Source organism: Cavia porcellus, unplaced genomic scaffold (assembly GCF_034190915.1).
Source record: "Cavia porcellus strain 051 isolate PalLab524CR breed Dunkin Hartley unplaced genomic scaffold, mCavPor4.1 scaffold_6, whole genome shotgun sequence".
Taxonomy (NCBI): Eukaryota; Metazoa; Chordata; class Mammalia; order Rodentia; family Caviidae; genus Cavia; species Cavia porcellus.
In genome coordinates this window covers 55,772,497-55,793,420 of record NW_026947489.1, presented here as the reverse complement: position 1 = coordinate 55,793,420, position 20,924 = coordinate 55,772,497, and the positions used below count along the sequence as shown (strand labels likewise).

Genomic DNA, 20,924 nt, shown 5'->3' with positions numbered 1-20,924 from the left:
CCGGGCATGGAGGCGGGGCTTAGGGCACCGGTGGGCGGTGGAGTAGGTTGTCTGCTCCCCTGCTCTCTGGTTGTTGCCAGAGAGCGCGGGCTGTATAGCTCTGTGGTGCCAGGCGATGACATCCCAGCGCGGGCGCGGAGGACGGTCCCAGTATGGGGAGGACCAGGCAGAGGGATCTGCTTAGAATAAAAGGCAGTGCGGGAGAAGCTAAGGCCGACTGTTCTGTTTGGCGTGGACCCAGGACCCACGACTGATCGGTCTGCTGGGGGCGCACTCGGAGGTAGGACCTGGGGGGACAGAAAACTGGGCTAGAAAGGGGAAGGATTCCCAGAGGGGAAACAAGAAAGCACTTTACTAAATTGCAGTGATAGCAATCATTTCAGTGATTGATCTTTAGGAAAGTATGAAGATTGCAACTCTGCATTTGGAGAGAGGCTAGAGGATAGGGGGATTGAAGAGAACCCTTGAAGTCTCAGTCCATTCTGTGAAGAGTAAAGTGAGTTTCAGAGCCTGGCGTCCCTTTCCCCGGGCCATGTTACGAGGGATTGAGAGGGAAGCCTGGGGAGTTCCAGTGCCTGGTTCCTCTTCCTTCCCTTCTTCGCAATATAGTGAGCCTTCCCTGATCTAACTAGAATTGGTTATTATTTACACCGTTGTCTCCCAGTTTTGTCTGCCTAATCAAGCTTCTGTCCTACATTTTTTCAGACTATTAAGAAGCTAATTTCTACAGAAAGAGATGTTTTGATTTTCTGGTGTAGAGTTTTGAAAAGAATCTTTGGCAATCTGTCATTTCTTTCTGATTGTGGTCATGTCTTTTTGCAGCCCGTTGTCAATTTTCAGGTTAAATTTCATTTTACTGGAACAAAACAAGACCAAATGCAGAAATCTCTGCCAATATGACTTTCTAATAATGTGTTAGCTTTCTGTCACAGTGACAAAATTCCTGAGAAAAACAGCTTAAAAGAGGAAAGGTTTGTTTTGGTTTATGGTTTCAGAGGTTTCTGCCTCGGGTCAGCCAGCTCCATTCCATTAGCAAGTTGGCAAGGCAAAGACCTCATGGCAGAAGAGGTGGCGGAGAGTAGCTGCTCACTCATGGCAGCCAGGAAGCAAAGATAACGGTAACAGAGACCCTGTGCTGGCAGCTTTCTATTTCTTTTGCTTTTGTTCTGTCTGGGTCTCTACTGGAGACCTGTATTTAGGTCAGGGACATCAGTTTGCTGTGCTACATGCTGATCATGATGTCACCCGTATTTAGGTCAGGGACATTAGTTTGCTGTGCTACATGCTGATAATCTCTGAAAGCACCTTACAGACATACCCAGAGGATATTTGTCTTAGTTACTTTTTACTCATTGCTGAGACAAAATACCTGAAGCCCAAGTTGGGAAAGGAAAGGTTTATTTCTTACAGTTTTTGGAGGTTTCAGTCCATACTCAGTTGGCTCCGAGGCAGGGTAGCATGGCAGGCCACATTTCATGGCAGCTGTAAACAGCAAATGAGAACCAGCAAAGAGCAAGACACACTTTCTTCCTGCCATTACATCACATCCTGGCTCCACCCCTACGTGGGTGTAGCACTGACACCACCAATGTAAGCACTAGACAATGAACCAATCACAAACGCACGAAGCAAACTCATGAGGCCTGGGGGACACAGACATAAACCATGACATCCCACCCCTGGCCCCCAGGACTCATGTACATCCTTTATACAAAAGACATTTAGTCCACCTCCAAAAGTTGCCAGAGTCCTAAGTTTTAGCATTGCTTAACAGTCCAAGTCCCAAGTCTCCTCCAAGATCTATGGCAAACTTTTAACTGTAACTCCCTGTACAAATGAAACAAGGTTAAACATTTCTGAAATGCAAAGGCACAAGATAAACATTACCATTCCAAAAGTTACAAACAGGGGAATATAAAGTATTGGAAACTAAGCAAGTCCAACATCCAGCAGGACAAACATTAAGTCCTAGAGTTCCATGCTCAGCATCTGAAGCAATCTGGTTGCAAGCTCCAAAAGGCTTGGGTGATTCCACCCCCACGGCACTTCCAGCGATTTCAGCTCCCACAGCTTTTCTCTTAAACCCTCTCTACTCATTTTTTGCAGCTTTCCTTGGATCACCCATGTTCCTGGCTTTTCCAAACTTCTGGGGTCTCCATTGCACCTTCAGCTTCACCCTTACATCTTCACAAATTGCCCTCTCAGGGGCACACTGCTTGGCCAGCCAGGCCCTTTGCAATCAAGGTGGAAGCCATCTTACCCTCAGAATTTGTGCATTTTCCTTGCACCTAAAATCAGCACCTTGTGGATGCCACCAAGGTCTGCTGCCAGCTGAAGCAGTAGCCAGGTTTTTCTCTCTCTTGGCTGTAGGGGTCAGTTGCCTGGATCGCAGAGCTTTGTTTCCCTGATTGTGAGAAAAAGCTTTTCTACATTGCTGCCATTCTAGAACCTCATGACAATGTTTTACTAAGTTTCTAGCTGTTTCTCAACCCAGTCAAGTTGATGGTTAAGATTAACTATCACACTTAAAAACACATGAGTAATTTTACAATATCTCCAAGAAAATTGGAGATGACACACGTATGTTTATCACACAGTATAAACACGGAGCACACCTAAGGCAGGTGTTTAACACAACTACATATCCCCTGTGCTTAGTGTGCACATGTTCACTTAATTGATTCTAAAATATGATGATAGAATTTGGGTATAGTATCTTTACTTGGCACAGGAGGGAGTTAAAGAATGGAGTAGGCATCCTCAGGCAGCTGCTGACCAGCTAGAGTTGTAAGCACAGACCTGGTCCTCATTTTGCTCTGTATGTAAGGTGGGCCTTTTAGGGCAAAGAGCTAAATTCCCTCAAAAGATAAAGTAATAGAATGGGAAAATAAGTGATTATGATGTGATACTAAGTTAAAAATATAAACTATAAAACTACATGTAAACCAGGTTGGTGGCACATGTCTATAGTCCCAGTACTTGAGAGGCTGACCCCCCCCCAAAAAAAAAAACTATATGTAAATTGTTATCTCCGGTATTTTTTAGTTGTTTTTGCCTGCAATTCTGTATTTTGCCCAGGCTGACCTCCAACTCCTAGACTCAAATGATCCTCCTGTCTAAGCCTCCCAAGTAGCTGGGAGTACAGACTGGAATCACCATTCAGAAATAAATTCTTTTCTTCTTTCTTCTGAAAGGGGTGTGTGTATCAATCAGCATGAGGTAGGAGTATTTCTGAGTTCTCCAGCACATACTAGTAACTGTTTTATCCTCTTTTGTTGTTGTTAGTGTTGTTTGGTTTTTGAGACAGGGTCTCATTGTGTAGTTTAGGCTGGCCTTGAACTCACTATATAGTCCAGGGTGTCCTATGATGATCCTCCTGTCTCAGTGTCCCCAGTGCTGAGATTACAGGCATGTATCACCATGCCCAGCTCATTCATGTAGTTTAATTCCTAGATAGGACTGAGCAAAACACTCAGACATGCAGAGCATGCAGCCTATGCAGCTCACTGGTCTTCATTTACTTTTCCAACCATGTAAACTTAGCTTGTGATGACACATATGAGTGCCAGGGTTGTTACAGATCTTCCTGGAGATGAGTGAGATGGAGAGGACTAATTCCCCATAGGCTTCCTCTCTAGGGATCATGGTGCTGGAGTAGAGGAAAACACAAGTTCAAATAGACCTATAAGCCTGGCCTAATAGTGCTAAATGACCACCCTGGGGGACAAGACAGGGCAAAGTTCTTTTATATGAATGAATCGCCAAACTGGGATCCAAGTGCTGGGGTGGCTTAACATCAACCTTTTTAAGTTACAAGCAATTATGGAGATTTTGGAGAAAATCCCGGAAGTGCTTTCTCCCTCTGGTCCCAGCAGGCTTCTGGCCTTGCTTTCCCAAAACCAGATTTGATGAGATTGAGACAGGAAGAACAGCATGCTTCCCATTGTGATACGGTCATGTTTGGCTGATGAATGAATTTCAATCACCACCCTCTAAACTACATGTAAAACATTAATTTCACAAGTGTATATGTGTACAGATACATTACTTTTTTTTTTGTACCAGGGATCAAACACACAACCTGGCATCTCCCCAGCCCCTATATTGTACTTTGACAAGTGTCCTTTCTTACCTGTATCAACAAAGGGCTTTTGTGAAATTGCTTGTATTTGTCCCACATCTGGGAAAACAGGGCTTTCATTCTTGTTTACTACAGATGCATAGGGAACTACCAAGAAAGATAAAAATTCCAGCTGGACTCAAGTCTTGTTGAAGAGTTATTTAAAATGACATTGAACTATTTGATGGCCTATATTAATGGAACACCAACAAATCAATTCGTGTGAACTCTGGAGTTAAGGATACTTGCATAATGATCTTGCCGCCTTCCAAGATAATTGTTGAGTTATAAGATTTCAATGAAAATGTATTAGTTTCTTAATTGCTAATGTGAGTCGTCTGCTTTCTTTTTTCTCAATCTGCAGGTGTGAGAAAACATAACTGAACTCTTAAGTTCTGTTTATTTATTGCCCTATTTGTTTTCAGTAACTTGGGAAACATACTGATCTCCAGGTGTTTGAAGTCTCAAGCCCTAATGCCACAGGCTTCTTTTCTAACTTAAAACCTCGTTTTCCTCTCCAAAACTGTCAAGAAGAAAAGCCTCAGAATTGTGTTTAAAACTACATAAACTACTAGAGTACCTATCTAGTATTTCTCTCGCTTGCAGAAAATCACAGAAAGAATAAATAACGAGGCAAGGTTTAGACAAGAATCTGACGACACAGACAAAATTGTGCAACCCCAGTTCTTGATTTACTTTACAGCAACACTCAGCCAGTTCCAACCCCCACCCCAGCCCACCAATACAGCCTCCACCTGGCCGGCTGGAGATGTAAGCTTTTAAATGCTAAAGCCACAAAACAAAATCAAGAAGCCTGCAAAAATTAAATACTGCCTCGTGCTCCTTACAGCCTCCCGCAACTCTAGTGCGCTGCGTTTACACCCACTAAGGACACGTGTTCTTCCTGCCAGGCTCCGCGGCGGGGTTAAACAGAGCTCACAACCCCGCCTTCCCAGAAGCCCGCCCCTCCCCGGATCCACCAATCGCAACTCGAGCTGGACCAGGTCCCGCCCCAAGGGGGCCAGCCTCCCGCCTTTGTTCTTCCCAGCTCCCTCTCTCGGCCTGTGCGCCTGGCGCAAACCGAGTGGCACCCGCTGATTGGTGGTTGCGGCGCAGCCAATCAGAAGGGGGCACCTCACGTTAGGGCTCGGAGTTTTAAACGCCCTGCCTAGGGGCGCGCGCAGGGCCTTGGCGGCAGGGTGGGTTTGCGCGAGAGCGAGAGGCGGCGGCGGCTCAAGCGTCCGGCGTCGCGCGTGGATAGGCCGGCCCGCGGCTTCCTTCCCTCCCCCCCAGCCAATCGCCAGGCGGGACTTCCTGGAAGGGCTAGCTGCGTTCGCGCTGCTCTGGCGCTTCGGGAGTGCGCTGAGGTCGCCCCCTGCGCCGTCGCCATGAAGCTCCGCAAAGCCTTCCTGCTGCTGCTGCTCCTGGCGTTGGCGCAGCTGCTGGCCCCGGCAAGCGTCGATGGGGCGGACGAAGGTGAGCGGGCCACGGCTGCAGACCGTGTGGGGCCCCAGAGGCCCTTGCGGGACGAGGGCTGTGGTGGGGCGCAAAGGGACGCGCCGGCAACCCCAACAGCCCGGGGCCTCTTGCGCTGCGACTTGTGGGCTCTCTGGTTCTTCCCTGAGTCTCCCTGGAAAAGGCAGCGCCGAAGTGGTTAAAAGTTGAGGCGATCACACCCAGGAGAGTAGAGCAGCCGACGGGACGCTGCATCGAAGCAGGTCCCAGAGCAGGGGCCAGGGTGCTGGGACCATTGTGGGTGCGCCCCGGAGGCAGCAGGCATCTTCAAGACGGGATCTGTGGAGTAAGAAATACGCAGGGAGAGGGAGGCTTGCCTTGCAGTTTTGCACAAATGGAATCTCCGGTTCATTTCTTCGCATTTGTCAGCCCCTGCTCCGTGCTGGCGGAGGCGCTGGGCGGATGGGCCCTGCCTCCGTTTGCATTCTGGAAGGAACAGCCTGCAGTTCCTGCTCACCGCTGTTGCATTTTTTCCTCTTCGAAATCGCTGAACTACAAACGTAACTTTGAAAATTAGTACATGTTAGTTAAAATTGCTCTTCCTAGACAGTAGGGTGGGCAGTCCCAGTCTGAACTGTTTGTCCGTCCTCCTTCCTGACCCCTAGTTTTGTGCCTATTGCGTGCGTTCCAATATAAATAACACACCTTTCTCAATATTAGTGTGGTGGAAAAGTGTGGACTTTATACTCTCTCAAACACATTGAGTAACTTCTGTGCGGATCACGGATTCAAAAGCCTGTTTGCCTAAGCAGAAAAGGAAATAAGAAGCATTCGGAGAGACACCTGCCGAAAGGAGCCTGGTATCGCTCCTGCCCGAAAGTGTGGGTGCTTTTACCCAAATTATCCAGGTGCCCATTTAAATACGAATACCCAAAATATACTGGATGTGCAGGTGGTCCCCGGAATCTATTTTGAACAAGTTTTTCCTCTTTTTCCATGGGTGGAATTAAGCGGAGCCACATGGAAGTTTGAGGGCTAGGATGATTGGCTGGTTTGTGAAACGTAGCTAAAAGGTTTTGATTCAGTGGTCTATTGGTTGGGGAGTGCCCTTGAAAAGACTGGGAGAAAGGCACACGGTGGGTGACCTCCCAGAGTCATCCAGTACCTCTGTCCTGTGTGTCAGTTACTTTCACCGAAGTTCCTGAGAAACAGTAGCTGCTTGTGTGAACCCAGGAACCTGTGGGATGACCTGACCAAGAGTAGTGTTCCTGGGGCCCTTCCTCTGGCAGGGTGTGTAGCTCAAACCTTGACTGTTACCACCCCAGAGGAAACAGTCTCTGACCCCCCCTTTCCACAACTTATTACAGATGACTTGTCTAACAGATTTGTTTCAGACCCTATTCCGGGTCATTATGCCTTTTCTTTAAGAGTTTTATTTTTTGAGACAGAGTTTCACTGTATAGAAAAGGCTGACTTCAAAATTGCAATGACCCTTCTGCCTCAGCCTCCTTCCTGAGTGGTGAGACACTGGTGTCTGCTACCACACCTGTCCAAATGTATCTTTGTAAAGTGTCAAGAAATAAGTTGCCTCAGGAATGACCTGGCCCATTTGATCAGCAGGGCTCCACCACTAGTAGCATTCAGATTGCTTCATGCCATAAAATCTTTGCACATTTTTTTGTAAAATCCACCCTGGACTAGACTCTCCCGTGTGGCTGGGGTGTGGGGTTCTTCACTGTAAATGTAAATCTTCCACCTGTGCGATTGAGCTAAGTACTCCTTCCTTTCCTAGTGAAAGCAGATTAAGTCCAAATGGCTTCTCCCTCTGTGGCCTTCTTTCTCTTCCATCTTCCCACATGAGTGAATTCGAATCTCTGTCTGCGCCCAGCTGTCAAGGGTGTGTATAGCTGACCCCCAGACTATCACCATGGGCTTCCTTAGGAACATAAAGATTTGTGTGTGTGACATGCTGTGCTTGCCTGGCAGAGCTGTAGATCTTCTGTGTGTGGAACCCTCAGTCACTTGGGGGCTCTCCACTGAGGGGTAGTCCCTGAGGCAGAGCCTGGTCTCTCAGTGGTAGGTACCCTAGAACCCAAGAGCAGCAACTCCTGGGATTCAGGAGGATCAGGCCCTGACTGTGGGCTACTAGCATGACTGGGAGGGGTTTGGTCGGATGTGAGTGTAAAGGGGCAGATAGAGGTGCCACCAGCCCTGGGATGGGGTTAGTTATCATGGGACTTAGTTAACAGAGCCAGAGCAAGATGAGTGTTTGGCCTCAAACTGTTCTTTCAAGAAACCAGGCAGGATTTTCCGAATACCACTGGTCTAGAAAAATTTGAAGTGAAGGCAGAGAAATTAGGAGTTTTATCCTGCCCTCTTCCCCTGTGCTGTACAAAAACCCATGCTGTGTGGGCCACTGAGGCAGTGCTGTCTCCCAGGCTATGTATCCTGGGAGCCTGCTGCCTAGCTGTCCTCTGTCTGGCCTGTAACCAGTGGACAGGAGAATCAAAAGCTGGGTTGGTTGAGTTCTGTACTTGGAGGCAGTGGGCGTTTTAGTGCCCCCCCATCTCCAGTGGAGGAGCAGCACAGGCCTGTGTTAGACAGCAGATGGGGAAGTGCAGTAAGGGATGTGGGGAGAGGGGTGAGTTGACTCCTGTGAGCTACAAGTGGGTCTCTGGTGGGCTTTTTGTAATTGGTTTGCACCTTGGTAGATTTTAATGGTGATTGATCAGAGCTGCCCCAAACCCCAAGAGCAGCTATGTGTGCTGGGGGAGTGGCACGGCAGAGCCAGCGCTGGCATTGTTAGAATCTGCAGTTCCCCAGGGTCCCCATCCTGAGGGCACCCACAGCCCCCACACAGTAACTAGCAGTTACTGTGATTGAGCTCCTGGGAAGCAGCCCCAGGAAGAGTAATTGGCCCCTGGAAAGAGTCTGGCTTCTGAGTAATGAAATTACCATATCACTGTGCTAGTTCTGTTTACTGCTGTAACAGTAGTTGAGGAAGCTGGGGTTGCACGGTCACTGTAGGACTAACAGTTAAAACTTGATGTACTCGGTTTTTGGCATTGAGAAAGGAGAATCTTTGTTTCCAAGGTATAACTTGAATATTTTTTTTAATTTGTTGAATATTTTTGATGCATGTTGGCTCCATAAATTCCTCAAGTTGTTAACCTCAGAATGTCTTCTACCTTGCATGTTCCTCAGAGGTGATTTCCTAAGTAAAACATGACTCTCTACCTTCCTCTTTAGTCTTTCTCTCTAAAGAGCTGATGGAACATAGGGCTGTTTTCAGAAGGTGAGGTGAAATGCTGCCTTTCAGAAGCAGCCTTGGTGTGTGCAGTCCTCCAGAGTGAAAGCTGGGAACGAGTCCCCCTTTCCTGTTCGTGCCGTCCGGAGCCAGGCAGCTTTTCATGTGGCCCGGCCTGTGCAGACAGCCTGGCAGGTGGGGGCTCACTCTGCCCCCCCATTCTCTTCCTGGCACTTGGACTCTAAAGTCCCTGATGCAGAACGCAGCGCGTTCACTTTCTGGGGTAATACACAGTGTGTTTTGAGACTGGGGAGCTAAGAAAGTTTCCAAGGCAGAGTGTCCAGTTTCCTCACTAGTCTGGTATTTTCCTCTCAGATTCTCCTGATAGGGAAAACGCCATTGAGGATGAAGATGAGGAAGAGGATGATGATGACGAGGAGGAGGAAGACTTGGAAGTGAAGGAAGAAAACGGCGTCTTAGTCTTAACTGATGCCAACTTTGATAGCTTTGTGGCTGACAAGGACACAGTGCTCCTAGAGTTCTATGCGCCATGGTGAGGATGCACATTCCGGCCCCCACGGCTGGACCACCTCTGATCAGTGGGAGGGTCTGGCTCAGCAGCTCAGCTCCTGGTGAGGGTTGCTAGGAGCTGGGATCCGTCGTCCCACCAGCTGGCACGAGGCGACCTTGAGCCAGCCTTTTGGAAGGTGGTTTCCTCTCATTGCCAAGCAGGCCGGGGCTCACTGCCCGAAGTACCACCTGTTGACCCAGGATGGTCTTTTTGTACATGTCCCGCCAGGGGGACACATGTACTCTTTCCCTGTCTCATCCCACATATGGCCCCTGGTGACCCTCCCCATCCCCCCACTCCTGCTGCTTTCTTCTCTTTTCTCTGCATTTTATTTCTGGCGCAGAATGGTCAGGGTCTGCTTTTGTCACTTGCCTGGCACCTGTTTTAAGTACAGAGCAAGGGTTTGATGCAAAAACATCCAAGTAATGTTTTCAATAGGTCTATGAGGCTATCACTTCATTCCTAATTTGTATCTTGTAGATGAGAAGTGCTTTGGTTTGGCCGAGTTTATCACTATTTTTAATTTCTTGCAATGCTGGGGTTTGAACTTAAGGCTTCAGGCTTGCTAAGCAAGTACTATTCCAGTGAGCTACATACCCATCCCTCCCTCCTATTTTGTTGATCAGCAGATTTTATGCTTTCTTGGTTAAGATCCTCTTTTTTTTTTTGTACTGGGGATTGAACTCACAGCCTCGAATTTGCCAAGCAAGCACTTACGCCACTGAGCTGAACCCCGGGCCCCAGACCCTCCTTTTTTATTTTAATTTTTTAAAATTTATTTGGTTTTTTGAGACAAGGTCTTGCTGTGAAGTTCAGACCGGCCTTGAACTCACTATGTAGCCCAGGCTGGCCTCAAACTTGCTGTGATCCTCCGTTCTCAACCCTTTGAGTGCTGGGATTACAGGTGTGAGCCACCATGCCCAGCACAAGATCCTCTTAACACTCTTAAACTGAAGACCCCAAAGAGCTTTTTGTGTCATGTTTATTAGCATTTACTACATAAAAATGAAAATGGAAAAGTTTCTGAAAATATTTATTAACTCATTTGTAGTAAGCGTTTTTGTTAGGTGCAGTGTGACATGTCAATGCCCAGGGCTTCACGTTCTGGGCAAGCACCATACTTCTGCCTCCTCCCTGACCCATCCGCCCATGCATCAACCTGCTGCAGATCAGCAGTAGTAGCTGATGTCCTTGGAAGTGGCCAGGTGGCCTCAGACACCTACATGTGTACTCAGAGTGAGAGTAAAGAATCATGGCCTCACAGATCCCTTGGAAATGATTGTGGCCCAGCTTTAGCAGGTTTATGTGTCCTTTCCTTGGGGTCCAGTGTCCAAGGTGGGTCCATTCCAGCCTCTTCCATCCCCCTGGATGTCAGAGTCACTAGATGCTGAAGTTCTTCTAGGCAGTAGTGTTGTGTGTGATGTGCACACCCAGCCATCAGTATGCCTGAAATCATCCCTGTATCCTGTCCAATCCCTGACCTCACATACACGCTACGTAAATAGTTGCTTGCAGCACTGAGAGATTCTAATGACGGGAAAACAGTCTGTACAAGTTAAAAAGTTGGAAGGCTTTGTCTAACTGGAGCTGGAGTTCACATGTAGGCCTGCTTAACTCCAGAGCTGCTTGTTTCGATGGCGTTAAATCTCCATGGATGCAGTTAACCCGTTTCTCCTTCCCTGAATCAAATTTTTAGGTGCGGACATTGCAAGCAGTTTGCTCCAGAGTATGAGAAAATTGCCAGCACGCTGAAGGATAATGACCCCCCAATTCCTGTGGCTAAGATAGATGCCACCTCGGCATCCATGTTGGCCAGCAGGTTTGATGTGAGCGGCTATCCCACCATCAAGCTCCTGAAGAAAGGCCAGGCTGTTGACTATGAGGGCTCCAGGACCCAGGAAGGTGAGCTGTGCCTGGGAGGTTGGGAGCACCAGGGCCCAGCGCCTCCTCCCCAGGAGTGAAAGTCAGGGAGCGGTCCTAAGTGACAGAGAGAAGGGAAAGAAAGGTGATGGCCCCACTACAAGCACAGCATCTGTTGCACTGGGGCAGGGTGTCCTGACATCCAGCGGGCACTGGACCTCGGTCAGGACTGTAAGAAAGGCTATCAGAGCACAGTTCCTGATGTACACCTGAGCAGGGTGCTTAGTGCTTGGTGTGTGTCTGGAGGGCTCAGATGGACTGCTGGGCCTCAACCTAGAGTCTCAAGTTTCAAGTTAGGGTAATTCCAACTCTCAGGAGGCTAAGGCAAGAGGATTGCCATGAGTTCAAGGCCACCTTGGGCTGCAAAGTGAGTTCAAGGTCAGCCTGAACTGTATAGCGAAACCCTGGCTCAAGAAAAAAAACAGAAAAATTTTTAATGAGTTTAAAAATGGTGAAAAAGGCACATGTGCAATTCAACACTCCAGGAGATTGAGGCAGGACGATTGCAAATTTGAGCCCAACTAGGCATTTTAGTGATTTGGTAAGATCCTGTCTCAAAACTGTAAAGGTGTGGAGGCACACACCTATAAGACCAACACTGGGGAGAAAAGGCTAGAAGACCGCCATGAGTTTGAGTACCAGCCTGTACTGTGCAGAAAGACCATCTTCTTTTTTTTTTGTCTTTTTCTTTTTTATCGGTACCAGGGATCGAACTCACGACTGCCTGCTTGCAAGGCAGGCACTTATGCCGCTGAGCTAAATCCTCAGCCCCGAAAGACCATCTTTTTTAAAAAGCAGGAAAGAGGTGGGATAAATAAAGCTCAGTGTAAAGACCCTGGGTTTGAACCCCAGTACAGGGCAGGGTTGCAAAGAGAGGAAGCTGCACATTCTTTTTGCAGCATGGAATTGTGGGAAAGAACATTGAGTGGATTCGCATCTCCCTTGCTTCCTGGCCTGGGGATCTAACCCAGAGGACTCTACCACTGAGACACACACACTGCTAAGTTTTTAAGGTAGAATCTTACTAAGTTGCCCAGGCAGAAATCAAACTTGACACCCTCCTGCCTCAGCCTTCTTCAGTACTCAAGTACAGATGTGCCACTGCACCGAGCTATGATACAGCCATGGAAGAGGGTCATGTCCTGGGGCAATGCCTTCCTTTTGCTGGGCTCTTGAGGTCAGCTGGATGATCTCCGAATCTGTTTGAATCTCTTCTCCATCTCCATGAGACCAAGCACCTCACTGGTACTGAATCTCACAGTCCCTTCTGTTTCTGATGGCCAGGTGACACTTCCTGATGTGAAGGGTAGATTGATGGATGGTCTTTCTCCCCCAGCCCCAGTGCACCCAGCTCCCCTCTAGGAAGGCAACTGTGAAAGGAAGTTTCCTCTGTAGTCTTAAGAAATACTTTGTTTACAGAGGAAAGGAACAAATTTGTGTGTGTGTGAATAATTTTTCTAATTACACAGCTGTTAGCTTCATAAACACATTCTGCCCCTGTGTTTAGTAAATGGTTTTGCTGTATCAGTCCATCGGGAACTAGCCCTAAAGACAAGTCAAAAGGCGCGAATGTCTTTGAAAGCAAATGGGTGTTTGTTTGGCACCTGGGCCCAGCCTGTTTTGGAAGCTGCTCTCTCCCCTCCCCCATCCTACATGTATGGTGTAGTAATTGGGCCTCCCCAGGTAAAGTGGATCCAGCCACCAGGTGTTTGCAGCAGGAGCCATGCTGGGGGTAGCATAAGGTGCCCTGTGCACCCTTCAGTTTGCAGTTCTCAGACAATGCCCTGAGGAAGGGGCTTTGCAGCTGCGCTAAGAAGCACTTGGTGTGAGTTTTGGATCTGAGAGAGACTTGTTTTTGTCTTTTGCTGCTAATGGAACCTCGGGCCTCAGGCACACAAGGCAAACGCTCAGTCAGGGAGCCACTTCTGCAGCCCTGCGAGCTCCTTAAGATGCTATTCTCATTCTCGTGTTCCCTCAGTTGTGGGCTCTCTCTGGGATGGGCAGGTTGTAAAACCTTCCCAGGTGAAGCCCCTGCAACCTGAGTGGTGGGAGCTACTGCTTCTCTTTTGTATTTTCCTGCACTTTTGTGCACATTTTCTGCTGCCTGGAGTAGGCTGGAGTTAAGTGCTTATGATTAGGTACATATGTAATCTGTTCCATGTTAAAGGGTATCCCAAGTTATATTGATTGACATAATATCAAAACTAGTGAGTGGCAACTGTCAGGTCGGTCTTTCACCGTCTAGAGATGGCCACTGGCCAGGGGAAATGCCACAGGTTGTCATTGGAAATGGCAGCCTTTCCAGCCCTTGTCCTCTTAACCGTGATGGGTACAATCCCAGCTCTGTGGGAGGCTGAGGCAGAATTGCTGTTTAGCCTGGGCAACTTAGCACCATCCTATCTCAGAAAATTAAAAGGGTTGGGACAGAGTTTGACGGCTGGATTTGATTGCCAGTACCTCAGAACAAAACAAAAGGCTGCCCAGACCTGGCTAGTGTCACAGTTGGAGTTTAGGAACTCACACATTTTCTGCGGTACTGTGATCTTGACTTCCCTCCTCCCCAGCTTGTGGAGCAGCCCCTAGCCTTAAGAACCTGCCAGCCAGGTCTCCATGTGCTCAGTCTTGTTTGCTTCTTCCAGAAATCATTGCCAAGGTCAGGGAAGTCTCCCAGCCAGACTGGACACCTCCACCTGAAGTCACGCTGGTGTTGACTAAGGAGAACTTTGACGAGGTTGTAAATGACGCTGACATCATCCTGGTGGAGTTTTATGCCCCATGGTAAGATGGGTGAGTTCTGTGTCACCAGGCCTGAGTGGAGGTGGCAGGTGCACAGTGCAGTGGGCACGGGGTGAGCTCGAGGCGCCCAGTCTTCTGGAGGGGGAGTGATTGAGAAGCACCACCAGGGCAGTGGGAGCGCAAGGGAGCAGAGTGTCCTTTCTTGGGATGGGGGAGAAGAAAGTGCCAGAAGGAGCAGGAGAAAGTAAAGCTGGCTTCTCTATTAGGGTCCTAAAGCTTGAGGGCCTGAGTGGCTGCTGTCATCTGGCCTCGTGAAGTGGGCGTGTGACCCACACAGGGGAAGTTAATGAGGTGGGACAGCAGCCACTCTGGTGGGGCCTCCCAGGACATAACTATGGTGCTGTTTGGTGTCAGGCCAAACAGAAAGCTGTTGCTGCCTCTCAGAAGCCAGCACTCTGACCAAGGAAATCCTCTTCCTTATCATTTTCTCTATCCTGGCCTTTCCCACTCTTATCCTGGGCCCCAGTCCTTGATGCTCCTGTCTTCACAGATAAAGGTACATGAGTGTGCACATGTGCACACCACCCAAGGATGAGTGTGGCAGAGTGAGCCCACTGTCCTGCTGGTCCTCACAAGGATCCCAGCCCACTGCTGTCTCCAAGACAGCATTCCCAGGTTTGCTGGACTGGGGACGTGTCCACCTCGGGACCAGGCCCTGACAGAGCCGGCTTCCTCCCGGCAGGTGCGGGCACTGCAAGAAGCTGGCACCTGAGTATGAGAAGGCGGCCAAGGAACTGAGCAAGCGCTCTCCTCCCATCCCTCTGGCCAAGGTTGACGCCACTGCAGAGACTGACCTGGCTAAGAGGTTCGATGTCTCCGGCTACCCCACCTTGAAAATCTTTCGCAAGGGAAGGTCTTTCGACTACAATGGTCCCCGGGAGAAATACGGTAGGCAGCAGTCTGCCCTGCCACCATACAGAATGGTGGTGCCTGCGGGGTAGGTGGCAGGTTGGCCCCAGGCCCCTTCTCAGGCCTGCATTGTGCTCCCAGGCATCGTGGACTACATGATCGAGCAGTCGGGGCCTCCCTCCAAGGAGATTCAGAGCCTGAAGCAAGTCCAGGATTTCCTGAAGGATGGGGATGATGTCATTATCATTGGGGTCTTCCAGGGGGACAGTGACCCTGCCTACCAACAGTATCAGGATGCAGGTAGGTGCTGGCTGTGGGTGGCACTGGAAGTATCCTGGGGTATCTGTGGAAGGCAACTTTTTGTACCCTGGAGTTGAGGCCAGGGTCCTGGATGGTGAGTGGGCAAGGCCAGCTATGCCATCTTCCCTGCCCTCTGAGAGGAGGTGCAGTGGGGGCCCACTTAGCCAGCTGTTCTGACCTCGGATCAGTATTATGATCCAAATGTTGTAATCCTTCTTCCTGTCTTCCTCACAGTCTGGAAAGTTTATATTTGTAATTCCATTGAAAGGTTATTGGAATTCCATCGAGTTAATTCCAACTACCATCTCCAGTATAACTCACAGTAAAAATAGACACACTAAGATGTATTTATAGTTAGGTAGCCAGGGGGTCCTGATTCCAGTCCAGGTGGAGGCCATGACCCAGAGCCTCCCCCAGAATTTGTTAAGGGAGTGGTTTGAGGATGAGTGATGGTGAGAATGGTGGAAATTACATGAGTCTGTGAGCTAGGCTTAGCTAGGAGGCCAAAGGGCACCTCTGTAGTATGCAGAAAGACCAATCTGTGTAACTCAGTTGGGGTAGTATTTAAATGTTTAGGAGGCTGTTACCGCACTTTCTGATAATGTTGTCTTTTGTGCCTTGAGAGGTCATAGTCTCTCATCTTGAGATTTGAATCCAGTTGACATTCCTGGAGTTACGTGGCTCTGCCATCCTGCTGTGCTCAACTGTTTTTAGGGAGACAGGAAGAGAGGAAACAGAAAGCTGACGGCTGCCCTTAAAGATAACACATCATTACCTCACCTAGTCCTATTTACATTGCTTAGAGCCAGTTGAATCGAGAAGGAAATAGCTTAGCCATCGGTTTAGCCAGCGGCATATGTCAGTACATGGAGACAGCCTGGCTTAACTAGTGTGGGGGTAATTGTTCTGCATTGGAAGAGAGCTGTCCAAGTCCTCTTCTGTAGATCAAAGGCCTGAGGCAGGCCCGGGTTCCAGTCCTGGCTCTCCTAGTAACTAGCATCCAGACTCCAGCATGGTGAACGATATCTAAGGGGTGGTCTTTGCTTCTCCAGGAAGTCGTGGTGGGTGGGCAGCCTGAGAGTGCTGGTCCTACTTTCTGAGAAGTGAGCTACCAGTGGTCATGTTTTAGCGTTCATTAGCAGCTTTTAAATGTGCTGCTTGCCACTTAGCCACTGACTGCTGTGTGGCATAGTGATGACTGTGTAGTCTGGTGCAGATTAAAGCTGTGATGAAATTTAAGAGCACAGCTAAATGCAGCCCATTTCCTTGGGCTTCACTGTGTAGGTGACCTTGTCATCTCTTTGTGTGGGGTGGTCTTGTCATGTTTGTTTGGACACAGATCTGAGTGTATATCCCAGACTGGCCACAAACTCAGCCTCCTTAGTGCTGGCGGGACAACTGTGTCCCTGTGCCTTGCTGTTTGTCATCCATTCTTAATGAGTTAACAGGAAGCTTGCTGAGGAGAATCAAACCCCCAAGAGGGGACCAGCTACGAAAACTTGACATAAGGATAAGGGACACGCTATGCTTAGGTGTCCTCCGTGACGTGTGTTAGCCTCCTAACCATATGCTGCACATCACTGGGGACAGCAGTTTATGGCCGCTCCTGACAAACTGGTGCTGAGTTTTCTGTGAATATTTGGTCGGTCTTGTTCTGACAAACCCCAGGACGCAGGGTCAGGGCTCTGCCCTGTGCTGAGTGTTCAGTGGTGACCCCCTCTGATGATAGTCTCTGGTGCTTCCCGTAGAAGTCACCCAGTAGGTCCAGTTCTCTGCGTGGGCAATGAGGTGGACCTCAGTCATAACTGCTTGAACAAACTGCATTTCACCTCTCTGTTAACTCGCCAGCTAACAACCTGCGAGAAGATTACAAATTCTACCATACTTTCAACACTGAAATTACTAAGTTCCTGAAGGTGTCCCCAGGGAAGCTGGTTGTCATGCAGCCTGAGAAGTTTCAGTCTAAGTACGAGGCCCAGCACCACGTGCTGGACGTACAGGTGAGTAGACAGCTTGGGACCTTGTGGGCCACAGCCTGTCCCCACTGCCACTGCCTTGAAGCAAATGGCGGGAGCATAGCCAGCCTGTGGCAGTGTCTGTTTCCAGGAGGAATGGGGTTGGAACTGCATACCTGGCAGGTCCTGAGGCCTTTGGTCCTTGGCTCTTGTCCCTCTGGGCAGCCAGCACCAGGCTTGGCTTCTTTTTGGGTCCCTGTTTGAAGCTGTTGTTCATGTATTTGGCCTTTGTTTGCATCGAATCCGCTCAGGCACTCCTGCCTTGTATGACCATCCATGTGACATGTAGTTCTAGAAGGGTACATGGGTCCCCTGGCCCAGCTCAGCATTGGGAGGGCTCCAGCGAATAGGCTCGAGTCTGGAAGGATTGTGGTGCTAACTTATGCAGCAAAGCTGGATGACAGTGCAGGTGACCCTGTGTGCCCAGCTGCCCTGGAGCACCATGGCTCTTGCTGTTCAGGCTGGGGACTTGTGAGGGCTAAAGTGGGGTGGGAGTTTTGAGTGCTAGCATAGAGCTCACAGCACTCTTTCTGTCCCCATCTTCTGGTCCTTCATTCTGGGCTCCAGTCTGCCCCATCTGCTCTCAGTATGGGCTTGGAACTCCTCTTCTCTGAACTTGCATGGCTGCTGTAATTCCTTCCTCCGGTTCCTTTTGTCAAAGACTCAGACTTGGGGTCCACAGAGGGGTTCTGGTGAAGGAGGGCCCCATGTGATATGTGTGCCCAGGGATGGCTGAGTGACTGGCAGTGGACTCTAGAGGGTCTTCAACCCCTTTGAAGCCAGGAGCAGCTGGGAGGCGCTCATGAGAGTTGGCAGCCTGTCTCCATTGCCTTCAGTGACAGCAGCGATTGTGAGACACGTCAACTGCATAATTACCTCTGTATCAGGCCCACTGTCACCTGCGCCCTCTCTGGCACAGGGTTCCACCCCAGCTTCGGCCATCAAGGACCACGTCGTGAAGCATGCTTTGCCCTTGGTGGGCCACCGCAAGACCTCCAACGATGCCAAGCGTTACACCAAGCGCCCCCTGGTGGTTGTCTACTATACTGTGGACTTCAGCTTTGACTACCGTACTGGTGAGGGGGCTGGGACAGCTGGGGTTGCGCATTTAGGGTCCTGCCAAAGGTCAGTGGTTGCTAGGGTGTCAGGGTTATTTCCCACCCTTTCCTCTTCCCCTTCATGCAAGAGAGCAGCTTAGGATGGAGCCCAGGCCCTCACAGATGAGGCTGTGGAGCAGGACCAGCCCAGCCTCCACTCTAGGCAGGGTGCCATCCGCAGGGCTTTCTTCCCTAGTTTGTCCAGGCCTGGTGCATCAGCAGAGGTCAGCAGCACCCCTTGAACCCCACCCTGGGGCCTAAGCTCTGCTCACAGTGCTTGGTACCTTCCAGCCACTCAGTTCTGGCGGAGCAAGGTCCTAGAGGTGGCAAAGGACTTCCCTGAGTACACTTTCGCTATTGCCGACGAGGAGGACTATGCCACAGAGGTGAAGGACCTGGGGCTCAGCGAGAGCGGCGAGGACATCAATGCGGCCATCCTGGATGAGGGCGGGCACAAGTTCGCCATGGAGCCCCAGGAGTTTGATGCTGACGCCCTCCGGGATTTCGTCACAGCTTTCAAAAAGGGTGAGTGAAGTTGGGAGCTCTGCTTGCTGGAGCCAGCACCTTGGCAGGCCGGGGGCATTAGGCAGCCTGGCCCCACTTCTAGTCACTCTGACTTCTGTCCCTGAATGTCACATAAGACAGCTGAGAAGTTTTGGGACATTCATGTGCTTATCTTGGGTTTTGTCTTTTCCTTTTGGCAATTCCTTTGCCTCATTTGAAAGCAGAACAAGATTTGGGGTCCAGCTTAGGGTTTAGTTAGTGTCAGCCTCAAGAAGTTAAAGTAAGGATTAGAGCAGAGTGTGGAGAGGGAGGGACAGCTGCTAATGCTGCTTAGATACAGGGTGGAGTTGGGGAGAGCGCAGAGGGCCTAGCTTGCTGCTACAGGGCCTCCATGCTGCCGGGCGGGGTGACACAAAGAATCCCAGGTCTTGTCTTGAGAAAGCTTTTTTGTTGTGCGGTGTTTTGTGTTTTGTTTTGTTCTGGTATCGGGGATTGAGCCATAGGTCTTCACTCGGAGCTGCATGCCACCTTGTGATTCTCCTGCTGCACAGCCTTCCAGGTGCTGAGATCATAGGCGTGCATGACCACATCCTTAAAATAGGCCTTCGAGATGGAAATCAGTTCCATGTTTGTAGAAAACCTGGTAGCACGTCACGGTGCCTGCTGATCAGCTCCCACCTCTCTGGCTTGCGGGCACCAGGAAGGGTAGAAGATGTGAATTAGCCATGACAGTGCCCATGGCTGGGATGAGCCCCTTCTCTGAGGGCAGGCCACGCTGTTCCCCTCAGCTGTCACACTTCCCAGAGGAGCCACCAGGCCCCAGGCTTTCCAGCACTGACACCCCCTCCTCTCCCTGCTTTTCTTGGCAGGAAAACTGAAGCCTGTCATCAAATCCCAGCCAGTGCCCAAGAACAACAAGGGCCCAGTCAAGGTGGTAGTGGGCAAGACCTTTGATGCCATCGTCATGGATCCCAAGAAAGATGTCCTCATCGAGTTCTACGCTCCCTGGTGTGGGCACTGCAAGCAGCTCGAGCCCATCTACACCAGCCTGGCCAAGAAGTACAAAGGCCAGAAGAGCCTGGTCATCGCCAAGATGGACGCCACTGCCAACGACGTCCCCAGTGACCGCTACAAGGTGGACGGCTTCCCCACCATCTACTTTGCCCCCAGTGGGGACAAAAAGAACCCAGTTAAATTTGAGGGTGGGGACAGAGACCTGGAGCACCTGAGCAAGTTCGTCGAGGAGCACAGCACACAGTGGGGAAGGACCAAGGAGGAGCTTTGAGGCTAGCTTCCCAGGGCGGGAGGCTCTGTGCCCCGCCGGCCGTTGACACAGTGGGGCGGTGCAGCTGCCTGTTTATTTTTGTATTTGGTATGTCATCTCGTGCTCTGAATACTGAATAGCCGTGAATGACCAGGTTAGGTTGGGTTTTTATGGTGGATACATTTTTATCATTTGGGGTGTTTTATTTGTTTTTTTAACCTTCTACTTTGTTTAATATTTCCTCAAAGCACCTAAGTTGAATCTCTTCCATGTGAGAATGTTTTTTAATTTAATGTTTAAAAAAACCTTTGCCAAATCATGTTGAGTTTGCCTTTTATTTTATGGTCATTGGAGAAACTGTTAAAAAGATGTGGCTGTTGGGGTTTCAGGCTGTGGTTCTTTCCTCTTGTTGGTGCCACCCCTGAGCACCTGCCTGGGGTGACCTTCACCACCACCTCACTGCGCCACCTCTGACCATGTACCAGGCTCGGACAGCCCCAGTGTCCCGACATGTTTCCCCACCAGTGTAGAAATGACCTTGGAGGGAGGCCAGTGGTAGGAAAGATGAAAGGACGGAATGGGCTGTCACAGTTTTGTGGGGGTTTTTTAGTTTTGATTTTGAATTTTTTTTATTTTTTTATTTTTTAAGGTAGGGTCTCACTATGTAGTTCAGGCTGCTCTTGAACTCCCTATGTACCTCAGGATGGCATCAAAGTCATGGTCGTTCTCCTGCCTCAGCCTCCCAAGTGCTAAGATTACAGTGTGCCACCACACCTGGCCTGGTTT

General features: G+C 49.6%; 1 protein-coding gene across 2 annotated transcripts; it reads left to right on the top strand.

Moving 5' to 3' along the window:
- The first annotated feature begins 90 nt into the window (after window positions 1-90).
- Pdia4 (protein disulfide isomerase family A member 4) lies at window positions 91-20,457 on the top strand. 2 transcript variants are annotated; one of them, XM_063250683.1, is made up of 10 exons: window positions 91-280; window positions 9,198-9,375; window positions 11,090-11,295; window positions 13,953-14,091; window positions 14,792-14,997; window positions 15,100-15,258; window positions 17,107-17,258; window positions 18,193-18,349; window positions 18,662-18,895; window positions 19,744-20,457. In XM_063250683.1, exons 3-10 carry the CDS (start codon window positions 11,199-11,201, stop codon window positions 20,157-20,159), a joined length of 1,560 nt encoding a protein of 519 aa, XP_063106753.1. In that variant the 5' UTR covers window positions 91-280; window positions 9,198-9,375; window positions 11,090-11,198; the 3' UTR covers window positions 20,160-20,457. The 2 variants fall into 2 exon arrangements, with proteins under 2 accessions (XP_063106753.1, XP_003475406.1); XM_003475358.5 differs by lacking the exon at window positions 91-280 and adding an exon at window positions 5,298-5,596.
- Window positions 20,458-20,924: the final 467 nt, after the last annotated feature.